Source organism: Triticum aestivum, chromosome 1B, assembly GCF_018294505.1.
Source record: "Triticum aestivum cultivar Chinese Spring chromosome 1B, IWGSC CS RefSeq v2.1, whole genome shotgun sequence".
In the NCBI taxonomy this organism is placed as follows: domain Eukaryota; kingdom Viridiplantae; phylum Streptophyta; class Magnoliopsida; order Poales; family Poaceae; genus Triticum; species Triticum aestivum.
Window position 1 is genome coordinate 657,355,221 of NC_057795.1, and position 17,250 is coordinate 657,372,470.

At 46.9% G+C, this 17,250-nt stretch overlaps 1 protein-coding gene and 1 long non-coding RNA gene across 3 annotated transcripts; one reads left to right on the forward strand and one right to left on the reverse strand.

Annotated features, from left to right (window-relative positions):
* Positions 1-4,731: 4,731 nt before the first annotated feature.
* On the forward strand, positions 4,732-6,437 carry LOC123145846 (uncharacterized). Its single transcript, XR_006472480.1, has 3 exons — positions 4,732-5,060; positions 5,403-5,493; positions 6,000-6,437. It is a non-coding gene; the product is annotated as an uncharacterized lncRNA (long non-coding RNA).
* A 1,585-nt stretch (positions 6,438-8,022) lies between these two features.
* LOC123145854 (formin-like protein 20) lies at positions 8,023-11,934 on the reverse strand. Of its 2 annotated transcripts, XM_044565361.1 has the most exons (5): positions 10,700-11,934; positions 9,682-10,029; positions 9,129-9,251; positions 8,862-9,035; positions 8,023-8,685 (listed from the first exon to the last, which is right to left on the reverse strand). In XM_044565361.1, the coding sequence occupies exons 1-2, from the start codon at positions 11,879-11,881 to the stop codon at positions 9,988-9,990; spliced, it is 1,224 nt and encodes a 407-aa protein (XP_044421296.1). In that variant the 5' UTR covers positions 11,882-11,934; the 3' UTR covers positions 8,023-8,685; positions 8,862-9,035; positions 9,129-9,251; positions 9,682-9,987. The 2 variants fall into 2 exon arrangements, with proteins under 2 accessions (XP_044421296.1, XP_044421303.1); XM_044565368.1 differs by lacking the exon at positions 8,862-9,035.
* Between the last annotated feature and the right edge of the window lie 5,316 nt (positions 11,935-17,250).

Below are 17,250 nucleotides of genomic sequence, written 5' to 3' on the forward strand. Positions count from 1 at the left end.
GTGGGAGCTCTGTGGCATTTCTCATATTATATGTGGATGACATACTTTTGATGAGAAATGATATAGAACTTTTGGACAGCATAAAGGCCTACTTGAATAAGTGTTGTTCAATGAAGGACCTTGGAGAAGCTGCTTATATATTAGGCATCAAGATCTATAGAGATAGATCGAGACGCCTCATAGGTCTTTCACAAAGCACATACCTTGATAAGATATTGAAGAAGTTCAATATGGATCAGTCCAAGAAAGGGTTCTTGCCTGTGTTGCAAGGTGTGAAATTGAGCTCAGCTCAATCCCCGACCACGACAGAAGATAGAGAAAAGATGAGTGTCATCCCCTATGCCTCAGCCATAGGGTCTATTATGCATGCCATGTTGTGTACCAGACCTGATGTAAATCTTACCGTAAGTTTGGTAGCAAGGTACCAAAGTACCAAAGTAATCCCGACAGGGAACACTGGACAGCGGTCAAGAATATCCTGAAGTACTTGAAAAGGACTAAGGATATGTTTCTCGTTTATGGAGGTGACGAAGAGCTCGTCGTAAAGGGTTACGTCGATGCTAGCTTCGACACAGATCTGGATGGCTCCAACTCACAAACCGAATATGTGTATATTTTGAATATGGGGCAGTAAGCTGGTGCAGCAGCAAGCAAAGCGTCGTGGCGGGATCTACATGTGAAGCGGAGTACATGGCAGCCTCGGAGGCAGCACATGAAGCAATCTGGATGAAGGAGTTCATCACCGACCTATGAGTTATTCCCAATGCGACGGGGCCGATCAGTCTCTTCTATGACAACACTAGAGCTATTGTCCTTGCCAAGGAGCCCAGGTTTCACAAGAAGACCAGACACATCAAGCGTCGTTTCAACTCCATTCGTGAAAATGTTCAAGATGGAGACATAGATATTTGCAAAGTGCATACGGATCTGAATGTCGCAGATCCGTTGACTAAACCTCTTCCGCAAGCAAAACATGATCAACACCAGAACTCTATGGGTGTTCGATTCATCACAGTGTAACTAGATTATCGACTCTAATGCAAGTGGGAGACTGTTGAAAATATGCCCTAGAGGCAATAATAAAATGTTTTTTATTATATTTCCTTGTTCATGATAATTGTCTATTATTCATGCTATAATTGTATTAACCGGAAACCGTGATACATGTGTGAATACATAGATCGCAACATGTCCCCAGTGAGCCTCTAGTTGACTAGCTCGTTGATCAACAGATGGTCATGGTTTTCTGACTATGGACATTGGATGTCATTGATAACGGGATCACATCATTAGGAGAACTAGCAATTGTGACCCGCGCATTTGCGCTGCTAGAGTTTCTATATATTGAAATATAAAATATATATTCAAAATGTGCATTTTCAAGAAAATCTGATTAGATTTAGAAACTCATTAAAATGTGTTACATGTCCTATGGTTTGTATGGCCTTATTGTTTGTATAACGTTATTTTAAAATGGTTCTTTTACCAAAAAATTGAAACATTGATGATATGTTTTTCCATTAAATAGTAGTTTTGTAAAGTGATTATTTGCATGATTGAAAGGACTTGTTGCTTCTAAATATTTAACTAAAGCAATTTCTATCACTCACTCACGTGTTATTGTTATAGTGATCGCTCATCAAAAGCGAATTCATTTGTTTGGTTTATTTTGTCGTCAAATTAGCATTGATACATACAAAAAATCGATCCCTAAACCTTTTCTCTCGCTCAGTTTTATCTCCATGTTGCTTCGCGTCAACTTAAATTTTAATCCAATGGGAATATATTGCTTTATTGATTCACGTCAACTACTTTATTGATCTAATTTTTTATTTCTCTTTATAGAAGGAGTAAAACTCACGTTTATTGCTAAAAATGATGATTATGATGAAATACAAACCAAGTTTTATTTTCATTCACCTAAAAATAAATGCAGATCTTGATTTTAGCTAAATGGACAAATATGTCCAGCTGGTGGTGCTAACGTGCGTCAGATGTTTTGACCTGTTGGTCTCGCTGAGATGGTAATGTCCGTTTCTAATGCATGTTGAGATGGTTAATGCCCGTGTGGAATGCATGTACATGTGTCTATGTCCAATAGTCTATATTATTATTTTTCTCTGATGGGCTAGACTCTGTGCGTGGAAGATTGGCATGTTTCATGTTTGCTTGAGTGCACGTAAATGTTTTTCTCACATGGTGCACGTCATCTATTTTAATACATGGTGTCATTTGGGCTTGCTTCTTTTGAGCAGAGTTCTTTTGTAGTTTGACATGTATTGTTATCTTTTCGGCTCGTCTAAGTCTAAAATACCGTGTCTTAGTGTTTACGGTACTTGTACTGGAGTTGGACTCAACTTTTCTATGTTTCTTGGCTGGCTGACAGCGTGCGTATGGGAACAGAGCCGTATTTCTTTAATATGTAAATAGCCTTGTAGGAGTTGGACTCTGTTTCACGACTTATTTTCTTGGGTAGGCTCTTCGAAAACGTCTATACGAAGACATGCCTATTTACTTTTTCCAACAAATCACAACCGTTCTTTTGAGGTTTTTTCTATTCTCATATCTGAGCCGTTCCTTCTCTATCGTTTTAATAATATCTCTACCTATATATATATATATATATATATACCTACTAATAAACCAGTTATTGCTTCTGGTCGTACGTCGTCGTTGTTTTGCAAGAAAGCCCCTCGGTTCACAGGAAATCAACCCGCCGTCCCTGTTTTAGTGGCACCCAGAAAAAACGTTTCACGTTTACAAAAACAACCCTATAAGAATTTCAATTCAGTCCGCAGTCCTTTCCTTCCTCTTATCCACTATGCGCCGGCGACTACGCCCATTCGGTCGTGCGCTGGCGCCCGATCCCCGTCGCCGGCGACCACAAGCAACGACCGTTGCACCTCTCCGCGCGCCACCCCGAGGCGCCGCGCCGCCATCCTCCGCAACCCCGACCTTCTCCTCGACCTCGCCTCTCCGTGCGAACAAACGGCGTCGCCGCCGGCGGCCACGACCACCGTGCTTGAACTGACGGGCGCCGAGGGCACGGGGCTCATCTTCGAGGTGTTCGCCATGCTGGCCGACATATTCTCCGGCGGGGTCTCTCCATGGCGACGGCGGCGCTGCACCTGTGAGAAAGACAGAGGTAAGGGAAGATATAAAGGAGGAGAGGCAGGGAGAAGGAGAGGGCGCGACGAACGGCGGGGAGGTCCCGTGTCCCGCGTGGGGTGGGGGGGGGGGGGGCGAGGTGCACGGCGGCTGCACTGCGTGCGGCCAGAGAGAGAGCCGGGAGGAATAAGCGAAGGAAGAGGTGGCGGGATCCTGCGGGGCTGGATTGGAGCCCCGGTGGTGCTACTGCTGCCGTTGGACGCCGGCCGAAGGGACAAGCCCCTAGGTAAGGAAACAACATGTGTTGCATCGGCACATTTGATGCAGAGTAGCTACTGTAAGTTCCTCTCCCTTCTCTAATAAGCATTGCGACCTCTCCCTTCTCTAATTGGTATTGAGATTCAATTGCTATTCGATGGAGAGCAGCCACAAAAAGTTCCTCAATTGATGCACAGCGGCCACCAAAAACAGATCTCGCTTTCAATCTCTAATTGATTCTCAGCTACAGAGTGGCATGTATCTATAGACTTGCTAATGTGATGGCTAATGCATGTGTATTAATTCATGAATTAGCAAAATATTTCCCGTGAGATGTGCTAATATACAAATTTGATGTTCACAGTGCCCTCCACTTTTTTTTGTTATGCCTATAAGAGATGACTTTTTTTCAATTTTCAAATAGAAAAGCACAGTATGGTTGCTCTTATATACAGCTTATAAAAAGGAATTGCAAAATAAGAAGAGTGATCTGTTCTACTCAAAACAAAATTGCTGAAATTCACATGCATGGTGGCGCCATACAGCGAGCGCGTGGTGGCAGAGTTCACAAGCTAGATCTTTGACTGGCGTTATGGCTTGTCCTGATGCAGAGAAGGACGGGGTTCAAGTTGTTGGGCCGGTGGCAGGGGCAGCATGATGTTTTCGTCAGGTAACAACCTAGGCATCGACTCAAGATTTAACTGAACCAATTCCTTTAATTCAGGCTCCAAATCATTGTTATTTGATTCACCAATTGGTTGCTGGCAACAACTAATTGGACATATAATTGTTGATTTCTGTACAAACAATATCTTCAGTTGTTTTCAGATCTTCAATAAGGATCATCAAGCCCTCTGTTTTTTATATGAAGAATAGATATTGTAATTGTGCCTCCATTACGTCTAAAAGTCAGGTATCGGAAAACTGTCATTGGCATATCTTTGTCATGATGGAAGATTGGTTAGACAGAAAAAGGACCTCTGGTTATGTATGACATGATGCGAGGTACATATCTCTGAATGAAGCGCAACAAGAATTGACATCCTCTAATGCTAACTGTTGACCATTCTTCTCTGAAGTATCAGGTCAGTATCCCATGTGCCCCCTATTCATCTGTCATCGCTGCATAAAAATTTAATGCAGTTTTTAAGCCTATGTTTAAGGATAGCTAAATCTCTATGGACCAACCATATTATCTTTTTGAGATAATAAATCAACCTTCATCATGTACTTATGTTGTAACTTCTCCCATCTTTTGTGCTATTATCTAAAAGAGGTGTGGATTGGAATCAGTTTTTTTTGCTGCACCCCCATTCCGACGAGGTCACGCACACATACCACTGGGAATCCCACGAACCTTATGTTCGAGCGCGAGCGACGGCAATAGCATCTGCAAGTACTTGACCAACACGCTACCCGGGTGTGGTATCCACTATTGAGGCCAAGCAACCTAGCTCGGTCATCCTTAAGTGTGCTTGTGTCCACCACCTGATGAAGAACGGGAGAAGATTGCTGACTTTGTGCCTAATGATGGTTGCCTGAACTTCGTAGAGCAAATTGACGAGGTGTTGATTGCTGAATTTGGTCTTAAGAGGCACGTCGTGGGAGATATCCCTTGTGGCAGGTTCAAAGTTGTGATGGTATCTGGTGTCTCCCAGCGAGATTTGTTCCTTCTCTTAACAGTTACTATTAAGGTATAACAGTGATGTGCTACTCTGCTGGTCCTTTAGATGTCAAAAAGATTATGTGTTGTGCTAGCTAGCGACTTTTATCCCCCCGTGGATGTAGATTTCAGAATATGTTTAGTTACGACGTACCACAAAGCTGATCTTTTTAACATTTGATTGTCGTGCTTAATACCACAGTTAGGTAGTTTGACTCTTAGACACTGGTCTTTTTAATATCAGACTTAAACAACTACAGTTCTAAATAGCAGTGGTTCTTCTGAATTTCTACCTATTTATTTCACTATTGTGGTTTCAAAATCCAATAGCCTTGCTGTTAGTTAATGCTCTATTTATATTTTTTGCCAACAGAACAAATTTATGTTTCCAGCAAAAAAGTTGGCCGGCCCCAGCAAAAAAAAAGAACAGTTCCAGCAAAAAAAGATCGTCGCCGTGGTCACAGGTACTAAATGGTTCCACTGTACATCTCTGTAGTTATTTGGTTGAAGGTGCGCATTAGTGGTTAGCTGTGATAATACAAATAGTAAACATGTTATACCAGGTAGCAGAACTTCACGAAAATTTGCTGAAGGAGCTGCATCATCCTTGATCAAATATTATTTTTATTATTCCTTCTTGGTTTTAGACAATAACATTAGAGAATCTAAATCCTTTTACCGCGCATCAGTACATGTAATAGAGCAACTCTTGGTGCAACTAGCTGCAGCAAAGACCAACTTGACTTGATGGTATTTTTGATCTGTTCACCTACCCTCCCTCGCTCAATTTTCTTGGGCAAAAAACACCCGCCCAACGAAGCCATCTGCGTGTCGCATACCTATTGCCACAACCAACTAAGCTAGCCCAGTGTTTTTTGTGGAAAAGATGGTTGTTCCTTCTATTAAATAGTCCCACCTCGCCCCTTTACACCCAATCCTCTTAATTTCCTTATGCCTTTGAATTTCCTAGGTGTCAACAAGCAGTCTTCGGAATCATCAATAAGCCAACAGCGAGAAATAAGTTTAAGAATTGAGTTCCCTTAACAGGGAAATAAGGAAGGGAAGAAACAAATAGGGAACAATCAGATGAAGCATCAAGGAAAATGGATTGAACAATCAGATGAAGCATCCAGCTCGAGGAGAAGCATGGTCTGCAAGGAGACCAATCATCTTGAGGTGGTTCTTTCAGCTACTGCATGTTCCATTACGGAGAAGGGTACTTAGTCGATCTTAGGAGCCAGACTCTTCTCTCCTTGCAGGGAGAATTTCAACAAATGGTACTATTACTCTCCCAACAATTCTTTTATCACTACAAAATGTGTAGGAACCTTATTTTTCCCTGAGATACTGTAATTGAGGAACCGAGAGCCGCGACGGAACATTGTATTTTGCACTACATCCCGTATTTGCTTTGTGGGAAGCTGGCTTGAGGACAAATATGTCAGCTCCATTTTCGCTGTGAGTGATTCTTCATATGACGGTAGTGTTGCTTGTGTTCATAATCAGTCTCTATGTAATGTTTCGGCAGAGAGAGTTGTAACGCCTCGGTCTTCTTGCCGAGTTGCAGAATGCTGTTGTTCACTCTGCAATAGGATGGATGAACATGGTTTTCTTTATTTTACAGTGTATGTGTTGTGGTCGGATACATGATTGCAACAAGATTCCCAACTAGAAGAGGAGTCACCCAGAAGAGTTTTGCAAGTTATCATCACTTGCAAGCCTCCAACTTGATCCATGATTTATATGATCAGCAGAAAACATTGTACAATTTAAAATTGTCACAGCCCATGTATTCTGTGATGCCCAATAGAAATAGCATTGATTATTTGGTATGAAGATGCTTGGACAGCCATGTTTAGCCCAAAATCAAATAATCAAGATGACTGCTAAAATAATTTCATTTAAGTTTTCTACGTACAATTCTAACTGATTAGTATTTTTTTTTCTCCCGTTGCAACGCACGGGCATATGTGCTAGTATATATATATATACTAGCACAAATGCCCGTGCGTTGCAACGGGAGAAAAATAATAATACCACACGTCTTTTTCTCGTTTATTACAACTCGCATTATAGTGATAAGTATAATTATTTTTTGCCTCCATAAGTAAACTTGCTGAAATGTCTCTTATGTTTCTCTTTCTCCTAATTTTTTGCACAAAGCTCTTCCATGAATCTGCACAGTCCTGGTAGCTAGCACATTGTTTATAATAGGTTTTGTGGGAAGTAGTACCGCCGTGCATGGAGCTCCTTGGTGCAGCTGATATGGTTGCATACCTAGAAAGAACACAATGAAATAATATTCAGGGGATATTTGCTCGACACCAGCTCAGGCGCTTCACACTAAGGAAAGACCTTGGGCTTGGACAGGTCGTGCACTGTTCCAGAATCTTCATCATGCTAATGCTACAACGGTCAATAGAACCTGATTGAGGAAGCGTCGTTTTCCTTCTCAGTCCTCTAGTGATGTTTGGTGGGGCAACACATTGTTGTAGGTACATTATTAAAGCATGTACTCTTTTTTCTTTCATTATTGTTCAGCTGCAGTTGCAAATCATCATATGGGTAGGATGTTTTTTTTGCCATACCAAAAAGGGATGTAGTTATTTACCATCCTACCATCATCGGGTTACACGGCGACCATGATTAGGAGAAGTAAAATATCCCCTTCAGTGAAAAACAAAACATTTAGAAGTAGTAGTCCGGCTTGGACCATATTTTCTTATTGATAATCTAATATTTCTTGAAATGTAAAGCTTCTCTACTTTTATGTCCAAATATTGGGAAGCACCAAACAATATTATGCCTGTACTGAAGAAAGAAGTACAAAACCTAAAAGGATTAAGTTATTGATGCTTGAAGGTCGTCCAGGTAGTAAGAATAGTAGGAACAGAATTGCATCAAGTCTTACCTTCTGGAAAGCTCTGGCATGCGGGCCCTTAAGATATTCAATTAACTAAAGTCCTAGAACTTACAAAGAGGAAATCAAACAATATATGAAAAGTTCAACTTTCATAAGTAAAACTGAACCTGACGACATAATTATCTATGTTGTGTGAAACTAAATCAATCAATTTTGGTTATTACAGGCAAAGCAATATGATAAAATGCCCATCTCATCTCCAACTTGTCTGGCCTTTATACCAGCTAAAGTAGCACTAATTACCTCAACCTCTGCAGCAGATGTTTCAATCGAATAATTAGCACATTTGCACTATCTTCTGCACACACACAAACCCACACAAACACACACACACACACACACACACACACACACACACACACACACACACACAAAAATAAGTTCGAAACACATCTTAGTAGGCGGTAGTTCACATTTAATATGAACAGAAGACCATCCATAGAAAGATGGTCTGCACAAGTCTAGGACAGAAATAATGCAAACCTCGGTGTCACTGGACCACAACATTCTCAGGGCTGATATCCGTATACACATCCCCATTAACAGGAGGAGCAACTGGATTTCCAAGAACCACAGCTCCATCAGCAGTTGTTTATGCAGTCATTTGCCTATTTGTTCATCATCATAGCAAATATGCCCGGTGCTCCTCCAGCTTGCATGTTAGCAGGAGCTGCAGTTACATGGTTAGCTGCATTTGTTGTTGCAGCAGCAAGAAGGTCATCTAGCAGCACACCTGCGGTTACAACTACATATTAATTTTCGCATCAACAAAAAGTAAACTAATGAACCTACAAAGGACGGTGGATATCATATTCAGAGTCCGTGGGAGAAATGGAGAAAGCAAACTGCATGCATTATGGATTATATTACTACAATATAGTGCAAGCAAGGCCATCCTTAGGTCCATACATCTTAGGAACGTCCAGCGGCATGGTCCCCTGCAGATAGCTTGGCCTCGTCGAGTAGGAGGTTGTCAGGTGCAACATTGTAGTTGGGAGGGTTATCTATAGTTGACGTATTTATAGTATAGTATTCTTCACTCTTCATTCTCTTGAATCCATCAGACTTGTATGTAATATATATCTTAAGGAAATCAAATGAAACAACATCAGATACATGTAAACATGAAGGAAACACATTTGTCTAACTAAAATAAGACAAAGAAGAGATCCTTACTGTAATTGCATTCTCAACCAAGTGAAATACTAAGCCTTGCATGCCTATGATGAGCTCATCAAAAGGGACATCCTCGGCGCCGTCCATGTCATCCAGACCATCTAACATATGCTCAACTTGGGCCTATTAGAGTGATTTAGATGTTTGTCAGAAAGCTTCTTCACCTATCTGGGAAGTCTTCAAATCGAGCATGCAAATGTAGATTCGTTTACTGTAGATATTTGATCTTTAGGAAATACATGAGCACAAACACTAATAACCGGGACAGATCATTCCAAGGCCAAACTTTTCTAATATATAGGTTGTACATCAGAAAATCCCACTGCATTATCTAACCATGTAGTACAAGACACCACTTCAGACCATCAGTTCCAGAAAGTAAATTTTGCAAAACTGTTCATACATACTTGAGTCTTGACAGGATTCATTAGCCATATAAATAGGAATTTTCAGATTGGGATAGGGCGCAATTAAAAACCAGATGAGATGCGAGTTTGGCTTCAGCAATCATGAAGATATATCAGGAAATTACAAAGTTTGCTTCAATGAATACCTAAGTGCAGAACCAACAGATGGAGTTCTGACGAAGTGTGGAGTAGGGGCGAATGGCGCCATCGAAGTCCTCGCTCCCGGACGCCTCCATTCTCGTGTCCTTCGTCTCGGTGCACACCCCCCGCTTCGTTGTCGCCGCCTGATGTGGCCCCCGAGCGTAGCCTCCCTGCCATGGCCACCGCCCCGCCTCTCCATTTTCTCCTTCTTCGTCTCTGCTCGCCCGTCTCCGTGCTCCCCTCCCACCTCGCGCGCCGCCGCCTGATGCGGCGCCCGAGCGCAGCGCGACACCCTCCCAGGTCAGATCAGGCTACAGTGGAGCTTCACATCGGGATCCATGGCGTTGTTGTTCCTGACAGAGACAAGATTTGAGATGGAGAAAAGGAAGGGAGAATGGAGAAGAAGAGAGATAGAGTGCCTGGAGAGGGTAATGGACAACGGCTGGAGGTCGGCGGCGGTGGCGCGGGACGCCGGCGTGAGTAGCAGGCCGAGGCGCTCGGACCTCGGGGAGGAGCAGAGCACGGGGCAGCGCGGGCTAGATCGGGAGGCAGTTTTTTTTCTTTCTCGCCCATACCAGTTCAATTGACTTTATTATATGGACTGCGGGTTGAATACTCTAAACCACAGGGATTTTTTCGCAAAAGCAGCAACGACGTACCACCAGAAGCACTAATTGTTTTATTAGTATATATATATATATTATTATATATATATAATAATAATATATATATATATATATATATATATATATATATATATATATATATATATATACTCCCTCCGTCCGAAAAAACTTGTCATCAAAATGGACAAAAAAGAGTGTATCTAGAACTAAAATACATCTAGATACATCCCCTTTTATTCATTTTGATGACAAGTATTTCCGGACGGAGGGAGTATATATGGTGGGTTTCTGTCGTACGTCGTCGCCAATTTTACAAAAAAGTCCCTCTGTTTCCGTGAAATCAACCCGCAGTACATATTAAGTGGATCTGGGAAACTATTCGTTTAAATAAAAAAACCTGGTGTCGCGGCGGTGGCCTTGGCCGGCATGGACGTGAGCTAGCGGGCGCGCTTGCGGTAGGCGAGCCTAGCCCGCAAGTCCTTCCGCTGCTTGGTGAGGGCCTTGGCCTTCCTGCGCGCCTTGTCGTCCTCGGCGCTGGCCTTGGCGGGCCGAGGCGTCGCGGAACGGGTGAGGGATCTCGGCTGCTCCGCCGTGGATCCGGCGGCAGACGGATCGAGACGGGAGAGGCGGCAACCTCCATGGCGGATCCCTGGAGGAGGAGACCATCGTGGATCCTGCGACGGACGAATCGAGACGGAGAGGCCATGGTGGACGGGAACGGAGGTGGAGCCGCGGGACAAAGGAGGCTCAGGGTTGACCTCAAAAGAGAGGCCGGAGGGGAGCAACACTGGCCCCGCTGGGCCAGTAGCGCTTGTGGTGGTGTGGTGGGGTGGCATTGTGTCACTCGTTGGCCGGTGGCTTGGAGTTGGAGGTGTCGGACCGAGGCGATGGTGACGCGCGAGGCAAGGGAGCGATGGCTATGGCGCCTACATGGCAAGCAGCAGGGGGGCGAAGGGGGAGCGCTAGGTGGCGCAAGGCACAACAAAAGATGAGGAAGCGGCGGACGGCAGCGACTTGTGCTCGCCGGCAACGGGCCCAACCAAGTCCCCGCACGTGCTGGCCGGCCGCCAGATCCGGCGAGCGATGGGGGCTGCTGCGAGCAACGGAGCCACCAGCCACCCATCGGGAGGAGGGGCTCCACCAACACGGCACGGGGACGCCGCCCCGGCTCGGCTCCCTGTGTGCCGAAGAGAAGACCGCCGCCGCCCCGGCTGATGCTCTGCCATAACCTCCCGCGCGGAGGGAAAGGACGGGGTGATCCTGCCGGTGCTCTCGAGCTTGGTGGGGGAGGGGGAGGAGGGGGCGGGGCGAAATCCCGGCGACTGTGTGTGGGCTCAAGCGGCAACGACGGTACATCCAGTGAGAGCTCGGTGTCTGGATGGGGGCGAGGTCGGGATGTTTCATCGAGAGCCTCGCAGAAGAGAAAAGAAAACAGAGGAGATAAGGCTGCGAGCGAGCGAGCGAAAAAATAAAAGGCTGCGAGCGAGCGAGCGAAAGTAAAGGCTGGAAGCGAGCGCCAGCGAGGCGGCTGGTTTCTTCTAGCCAGCCAACGTGTTAGCTGGCTAACGTGGCACAGCATACATCAACAGTTTTTAAATAAAGTGCATTCTGGATCCTTGCGTGGATGTTTTTAGTCTTTTTTTAAGGTTAGAGCATACGTGGATGGATAAGAATTAGACAATGTTGTACACTTGGACTAATATATATACACAGGTTAGAGCATACACAGTGAAACCATATATGCTTGCACGGCCAATAAAAGTAAATACAAAATAAATTGTTTTGATGCGTTGTTAATCTCGGTTCATACGAGTGCATAACAAATAGTCGGCGCAAAACACAGACATTTACATGCAAGGACAATAGAGTCTTTAGTTGATCTCAACAAAGTTATTGTTTCAATCAGGAAAACGATGCCATGCCTGATGTTCCTAATGGTGGACATGTTGGATGTGGTACGGAGCAACTTCGCAACCACTTTATACACACCTTTGCCCCAGACATTGAAGTTATGAAGGAACAAGAACAATTGCATCCAGATAAATTACTTTGAAAGTGATGCATGCACAACATTTTTTTTGATGGTAGTACAATGATTAATCTGTCGATGTGATTTTCTTTTTCACTACGCATCGCCGATCTGATCTACTCAGTTGTAACATTTCTCTGCTTTCTAAATTGTATTCATGAAAAACATGACACTAGCAACACATGCATCACCATTATTTAAACTCACTCATGCTTAATTCAAACTATATTTAGGGCTACCATAGTACATAAATATATTTAAACAAAAGAATATAGTAAAATAAATAACCTACTTTAGGAACCGACTAAGTAAAGATTCAATTGCGATGTAGAATCCTGCGTATATCGCACATAAAACAGGAAGTTAAAACATCCATACCACAAGGATTTCACGATTAGCACACACGAGAGAAGCATGCATGACTGGACCCCAACTATACCCCACTTTTATTGTCTGATGATAGCTCAAAATAAGCATTGCGTGCACGGTATTTTAATTATCGATATGGTATCTAAAGATAAGGTTTTTCATCGGGTTAGTTGACTAGGATCCACGTCAAATTAGTGCCACAAAAGAATTATGTTGTTAATTGAACAATCATTTGGGTCATCATCAAACTCATTCTTTACCTTATCAGCCTGATTAATGATAATTGGAGTTTGTTACCCAGTGAAGCACATTTATTGAAATAGAGGATATGGACCATTGTGTGTGTGGATGAGTGGGCATATTTATCGGGTTAGGGTCGTGTCATTTTTTTTCTCCCGTTGCAACGCACGGGCATTTTTGCTAGTAATAGATAGATAGATGATGTGATGGACAAGACCCAATCCTAAGCATAGCACAAGATCGTGTAGTTCATTTGCTAGAGCTTTTCTTAATGTGAAGTATCATTTCCTTAGACCATGAGATTGTGTAACTCCCAGATACCGTAGGAGTGCTTTGGGTGTACCAAACGTCACAACGTAAGTGGGTGACTATAAAGGTGCTCTACAGGTATCTCCGAAAGTGTCTGTTGGGTTGGCAGGAATCGAGACTGGGATTTATCACTCCTTATGACGGAGAGGTATCTCTGGGCCCACTCAGTAATGCATCATCATAATGAGCTCAATGTGACCAAGTGGTTGGTCACGGGATTATGCATTACAGAACGAGTAAAGTGACTTGCCGGTAACGAGATTGAACGAGGTATTGGGATACCGATGATCGAATCTCGGGCAAGTAACGTACTGATTGACAAAGGGAATTGTATACGGGATTACTTGAATCCTCGACATCGTGGTTCATCTGATGAGATCATCGTGGAACATGTGGGAGCCAACATGAGTATCCAGATCCCGCTATTGGTTATTGGCCGGAGAGCTGTCTCGGTCATGTCTACGTGATTCCCGAACCCGTAGGGTCTACATACTTAATGTTCGATGACGCTAGGGTTATTAGGAAGACTTGTATGTGATTACCGAATGTTGTTCGGATTCTCGGATGAGATCCCGGACGTCATGAGGAGTTCCGGAATGGTTCGGAGGTGAAGATTTATATATGGGAAGTTGTCGTACGGTCACCGGAAATGTTCGGGGGCATACCGGTATTGTACCGGAGCCACCGGAGGGGTTCCGGGGGTCAACCGGGAGGGGCCACCTCTCTCGGAGGGCCACATGGGCTGTAGAGGGAAGGGAACCAGCCCTTAGAGGGCTGGGCGCCACCACCCCCCTTGGGCCCATGCGCCTAGGGTTGGGGGGAAACCCTAAAGGGGGCGCCCCCTTGCTTGGGGGGCAAGCCCCCTCCCCTTGGCCGCCGCCCCCCTTTAGATCTCATCTAGAGGGGGCCGGCCCCCTTCCCCCTTCTCCTATAAATAGAGGGGCGAGGGGAGGGCTGCAGAACAACATCCAAGGTGGAGCCCCTTCCCTCCCCAACACCTCTCCTCCTCCGCAAGAGCTTGGCGAAGCCCTGCCGGAGTACTGCCACTCCATCACCACCACGCCGTCGTGCTGCTGTTGGAGCCCTCTTCCTTAACCTCTCCCTCCTCCTTGCTGGATCAAGGCGCGGGAGACGTCACCGGGCTGCACGTGTGTTGAACGCGGAGGTGCCGTTGTTCAGCGCTAAGATCGGAATCCACCGCGATCTGAATCGCTTCGAGTACGACTCCCTCATCTGCGTTCTTGTAACGCTTCCGTCTCGTGGTCTTCAAGGGTATGAAGATGCACTCCCCTCTCTCTTGTTGCTAGTTACTCCATAGATTGATCTTGGTGATGCGTAGAATTTTTTTAATTTCTTCAACGATCCCCAACAGTCTGTGGCAGGGGCTGGCACGACGAGCTCTAGTCCGTGTTGTGGTCCATCCGCACCACTGCCACCAAGTCAACGGGCGAGACCCCGTTCTTCCTTGTTTACAGAGGAGGAGCGGTTCTCCCTCATGAGGTCGGGTGTCGCTCCGCGCGGGTCCTGGAGTTTGATGTAGCAGGGCACGATGTAGGGGATGGACCTCATGCTGGGGGAGGAACGCCACCTCGAAGCCGGACTGCGGGTTGCAAGATACCAGCAGGCGCTGTGGCGGTATGAGTGTCGCAGCGTCTGTCCTAGGACACTTGAGGTCAGTCACCTCATCCTAAGGCGGGTGCTCTCTAGGGGAGGTCTGCATAAGCTCTCACCCATGTGGGAGGGCCCGTTCAAGGTCCTCCATGTCTCTAGGCCTAGTGCCGCGCGCCTGGAGACCCAGGACGGGGTGCCCATCCCAAACGCCTGGAACATCCAGCATCTCTAGAAGTTCTACCCCTGAAGAAAGGCCCGGTGCCTGTGAAGAAGGCACAATGCCTGTGAAGAAGGCCCAGTGCCTGTGAAGACGGCCCCATGCCTGTGAAGAAGGCCCAGTGCCTGTGAAGCTCGCCGCCCGTGACACTCTCACGTAATAATGAGTGGGGCTATACACGCCCTGGAGTCTCAGGAGGCCGCCCTTGGGCCTCGGGGGCTCCCTCCCACGCCCAGTGGCTTTTCATTTGCTTTCCACAATTGGCTCGCTCTTCCTTAACTGAACCTTGTTTGAAGTTGCTTCTGGTGTTCTTTGCCGGTCCTGTTCCATCGCCTTCGGCCCCCTTTTTTCTATATTCAGTTTCTTGTCTGGCTCGTTCTCTCTCGCATACCTCGCGTGGGGGCTGTATGGATGCCCTCGTGAGCCTCCCCGTGAGCCCTTTCCTTCTGATTTTTGCGAGGCACTCTATTTCAAATTCGCAGCGAGAGCACCCCACTCAGTCTGTGCCCCTCGGGTACCGCGACACGAAGCGCCGGGCCATAGCCGGCAGCCCTTGCGACTGGGGTTCGAAAATGATAGTCTCTCAACAAGTTCTTTTGCAGCTCCCAAGGCGCGGACACCTCGCGAGGCGGAAATTACTTCAAAAGAGCCAAGCTAAGTTGTCCCTATAAGCTGACGCACAACAACGACACCATAACGCAGCACATGAATAATAAATGCAGCATTTTAACTAGGAAATCATAGTTTGTTGCACGCCCCCACGGGGCCCCGCACTTGTCTCTCTCAATACAGGTAGGAAGGGAAACGAAGCAAAAGCAGCATGCGCCTTGCAGCAGCTCGCGAGGAGGAACCTACGTCGGCCTCCTGAGCTCAGTCAGACTCCACCTCGCGCTTCACGGAGCACGGTGACGGGATGACCCGCTGCCGCCCTCGAGGCGGGCAAGGCAGTGTGGCAGGTGACCATAGCCGCCGCTGGAGGGCTATTGCCGTAGGAAGAGCCGCCATAGCTTGACGAGCCGCGGTCGCCGCCGGGAGCAAGTTTGCCTTCACCCTCATCACGACTGTCGCCAAATCCGAGCACCTCGTCGTTGTCGTTGTCTTCAGGGAAACACCCAAAGCGGCAGCCATCCTCTCCAAACACCTTCATGTAGAGGGTCGCATCGCCGTTATACTTGAAGTGGAGGGTGCACCGCCTGCACAGACCCCGCACGGGGGCAAATGTCTGCCAGCCTCGGTCCAATGCTGCGTTGCTGGCGACAGAGACCTCCACCGCAACCCAGGAGGCCCTGCTGCAGCAACTGTCCGCCTGCAACCAGAGCCCGCATGGGCCAGTGGCTAGTAGCTCGCCGATGAAGAAGCGCGGGAGCTGAAGCCAGCTGCCGGCCGGATTCGCCGACCACACGACGAATTCCGGCAGCACCTCCGCCGAGTGGAAGCGCGGCCGGGGAGGCCGCGCAGCCATGGCACGCCTTCCTCCACCAACCAGACTGCCTCAACATGGACGGCCCCCATCACGTGAAGAGCCACCGCCACGGCCGCGAGGAGCCACGGCGGCGGTCGCAAAGTGCTTACGAGGGCGACCGCGCCCGCGCTTGGGCGGAGGAGAGCCAGGCCCTTCCTGGCGAGCGTTCCCCTTCTCCGTGGCCAAAAAGTTCTTCGCAGACAACATGGGGGACGCTACAAGCATTGGAGCGAGGGAAGGGAAGTAGGCGGAGCAGGAAGAGATGGGCGACGAGGGCTCTTATCCCTCCTCATTTATAGCCCAAGGGAGGCCAATCATGGACCTCTGCGAACGCAGGTAATGATAACCCTTTTTGCATGCAGTAGGGACTCGTCAAGTCAGGTAGTTGCCGAGGCAGCATGGGGAAGCGTAGACGCCCACGTTGAATCAGTCACCATGCGTCGACCAAGGCGGCAGGCTATTGGGGCCTGCGGTGCTCCACACTTGCCCTTTGGCTCCACCGCTAAGCCAAGTCCGAGCGCGCCTTGGGCCCGGGGGCTACTGTCGGCATTCTGGGAACGGGGGTCCCTAGACTTGCCTGCCTGCGGCCCGCGGCGTGGCTCCACCAGTGGCCCAGTGCGGCCCGTCTTCGTAAACCTACACTCAAGACCCTCGAGAGGGGCCAAGCCTCGCGGGGCGGACGACACAAGGCCTCCTCAGGAGTGGCCTCAC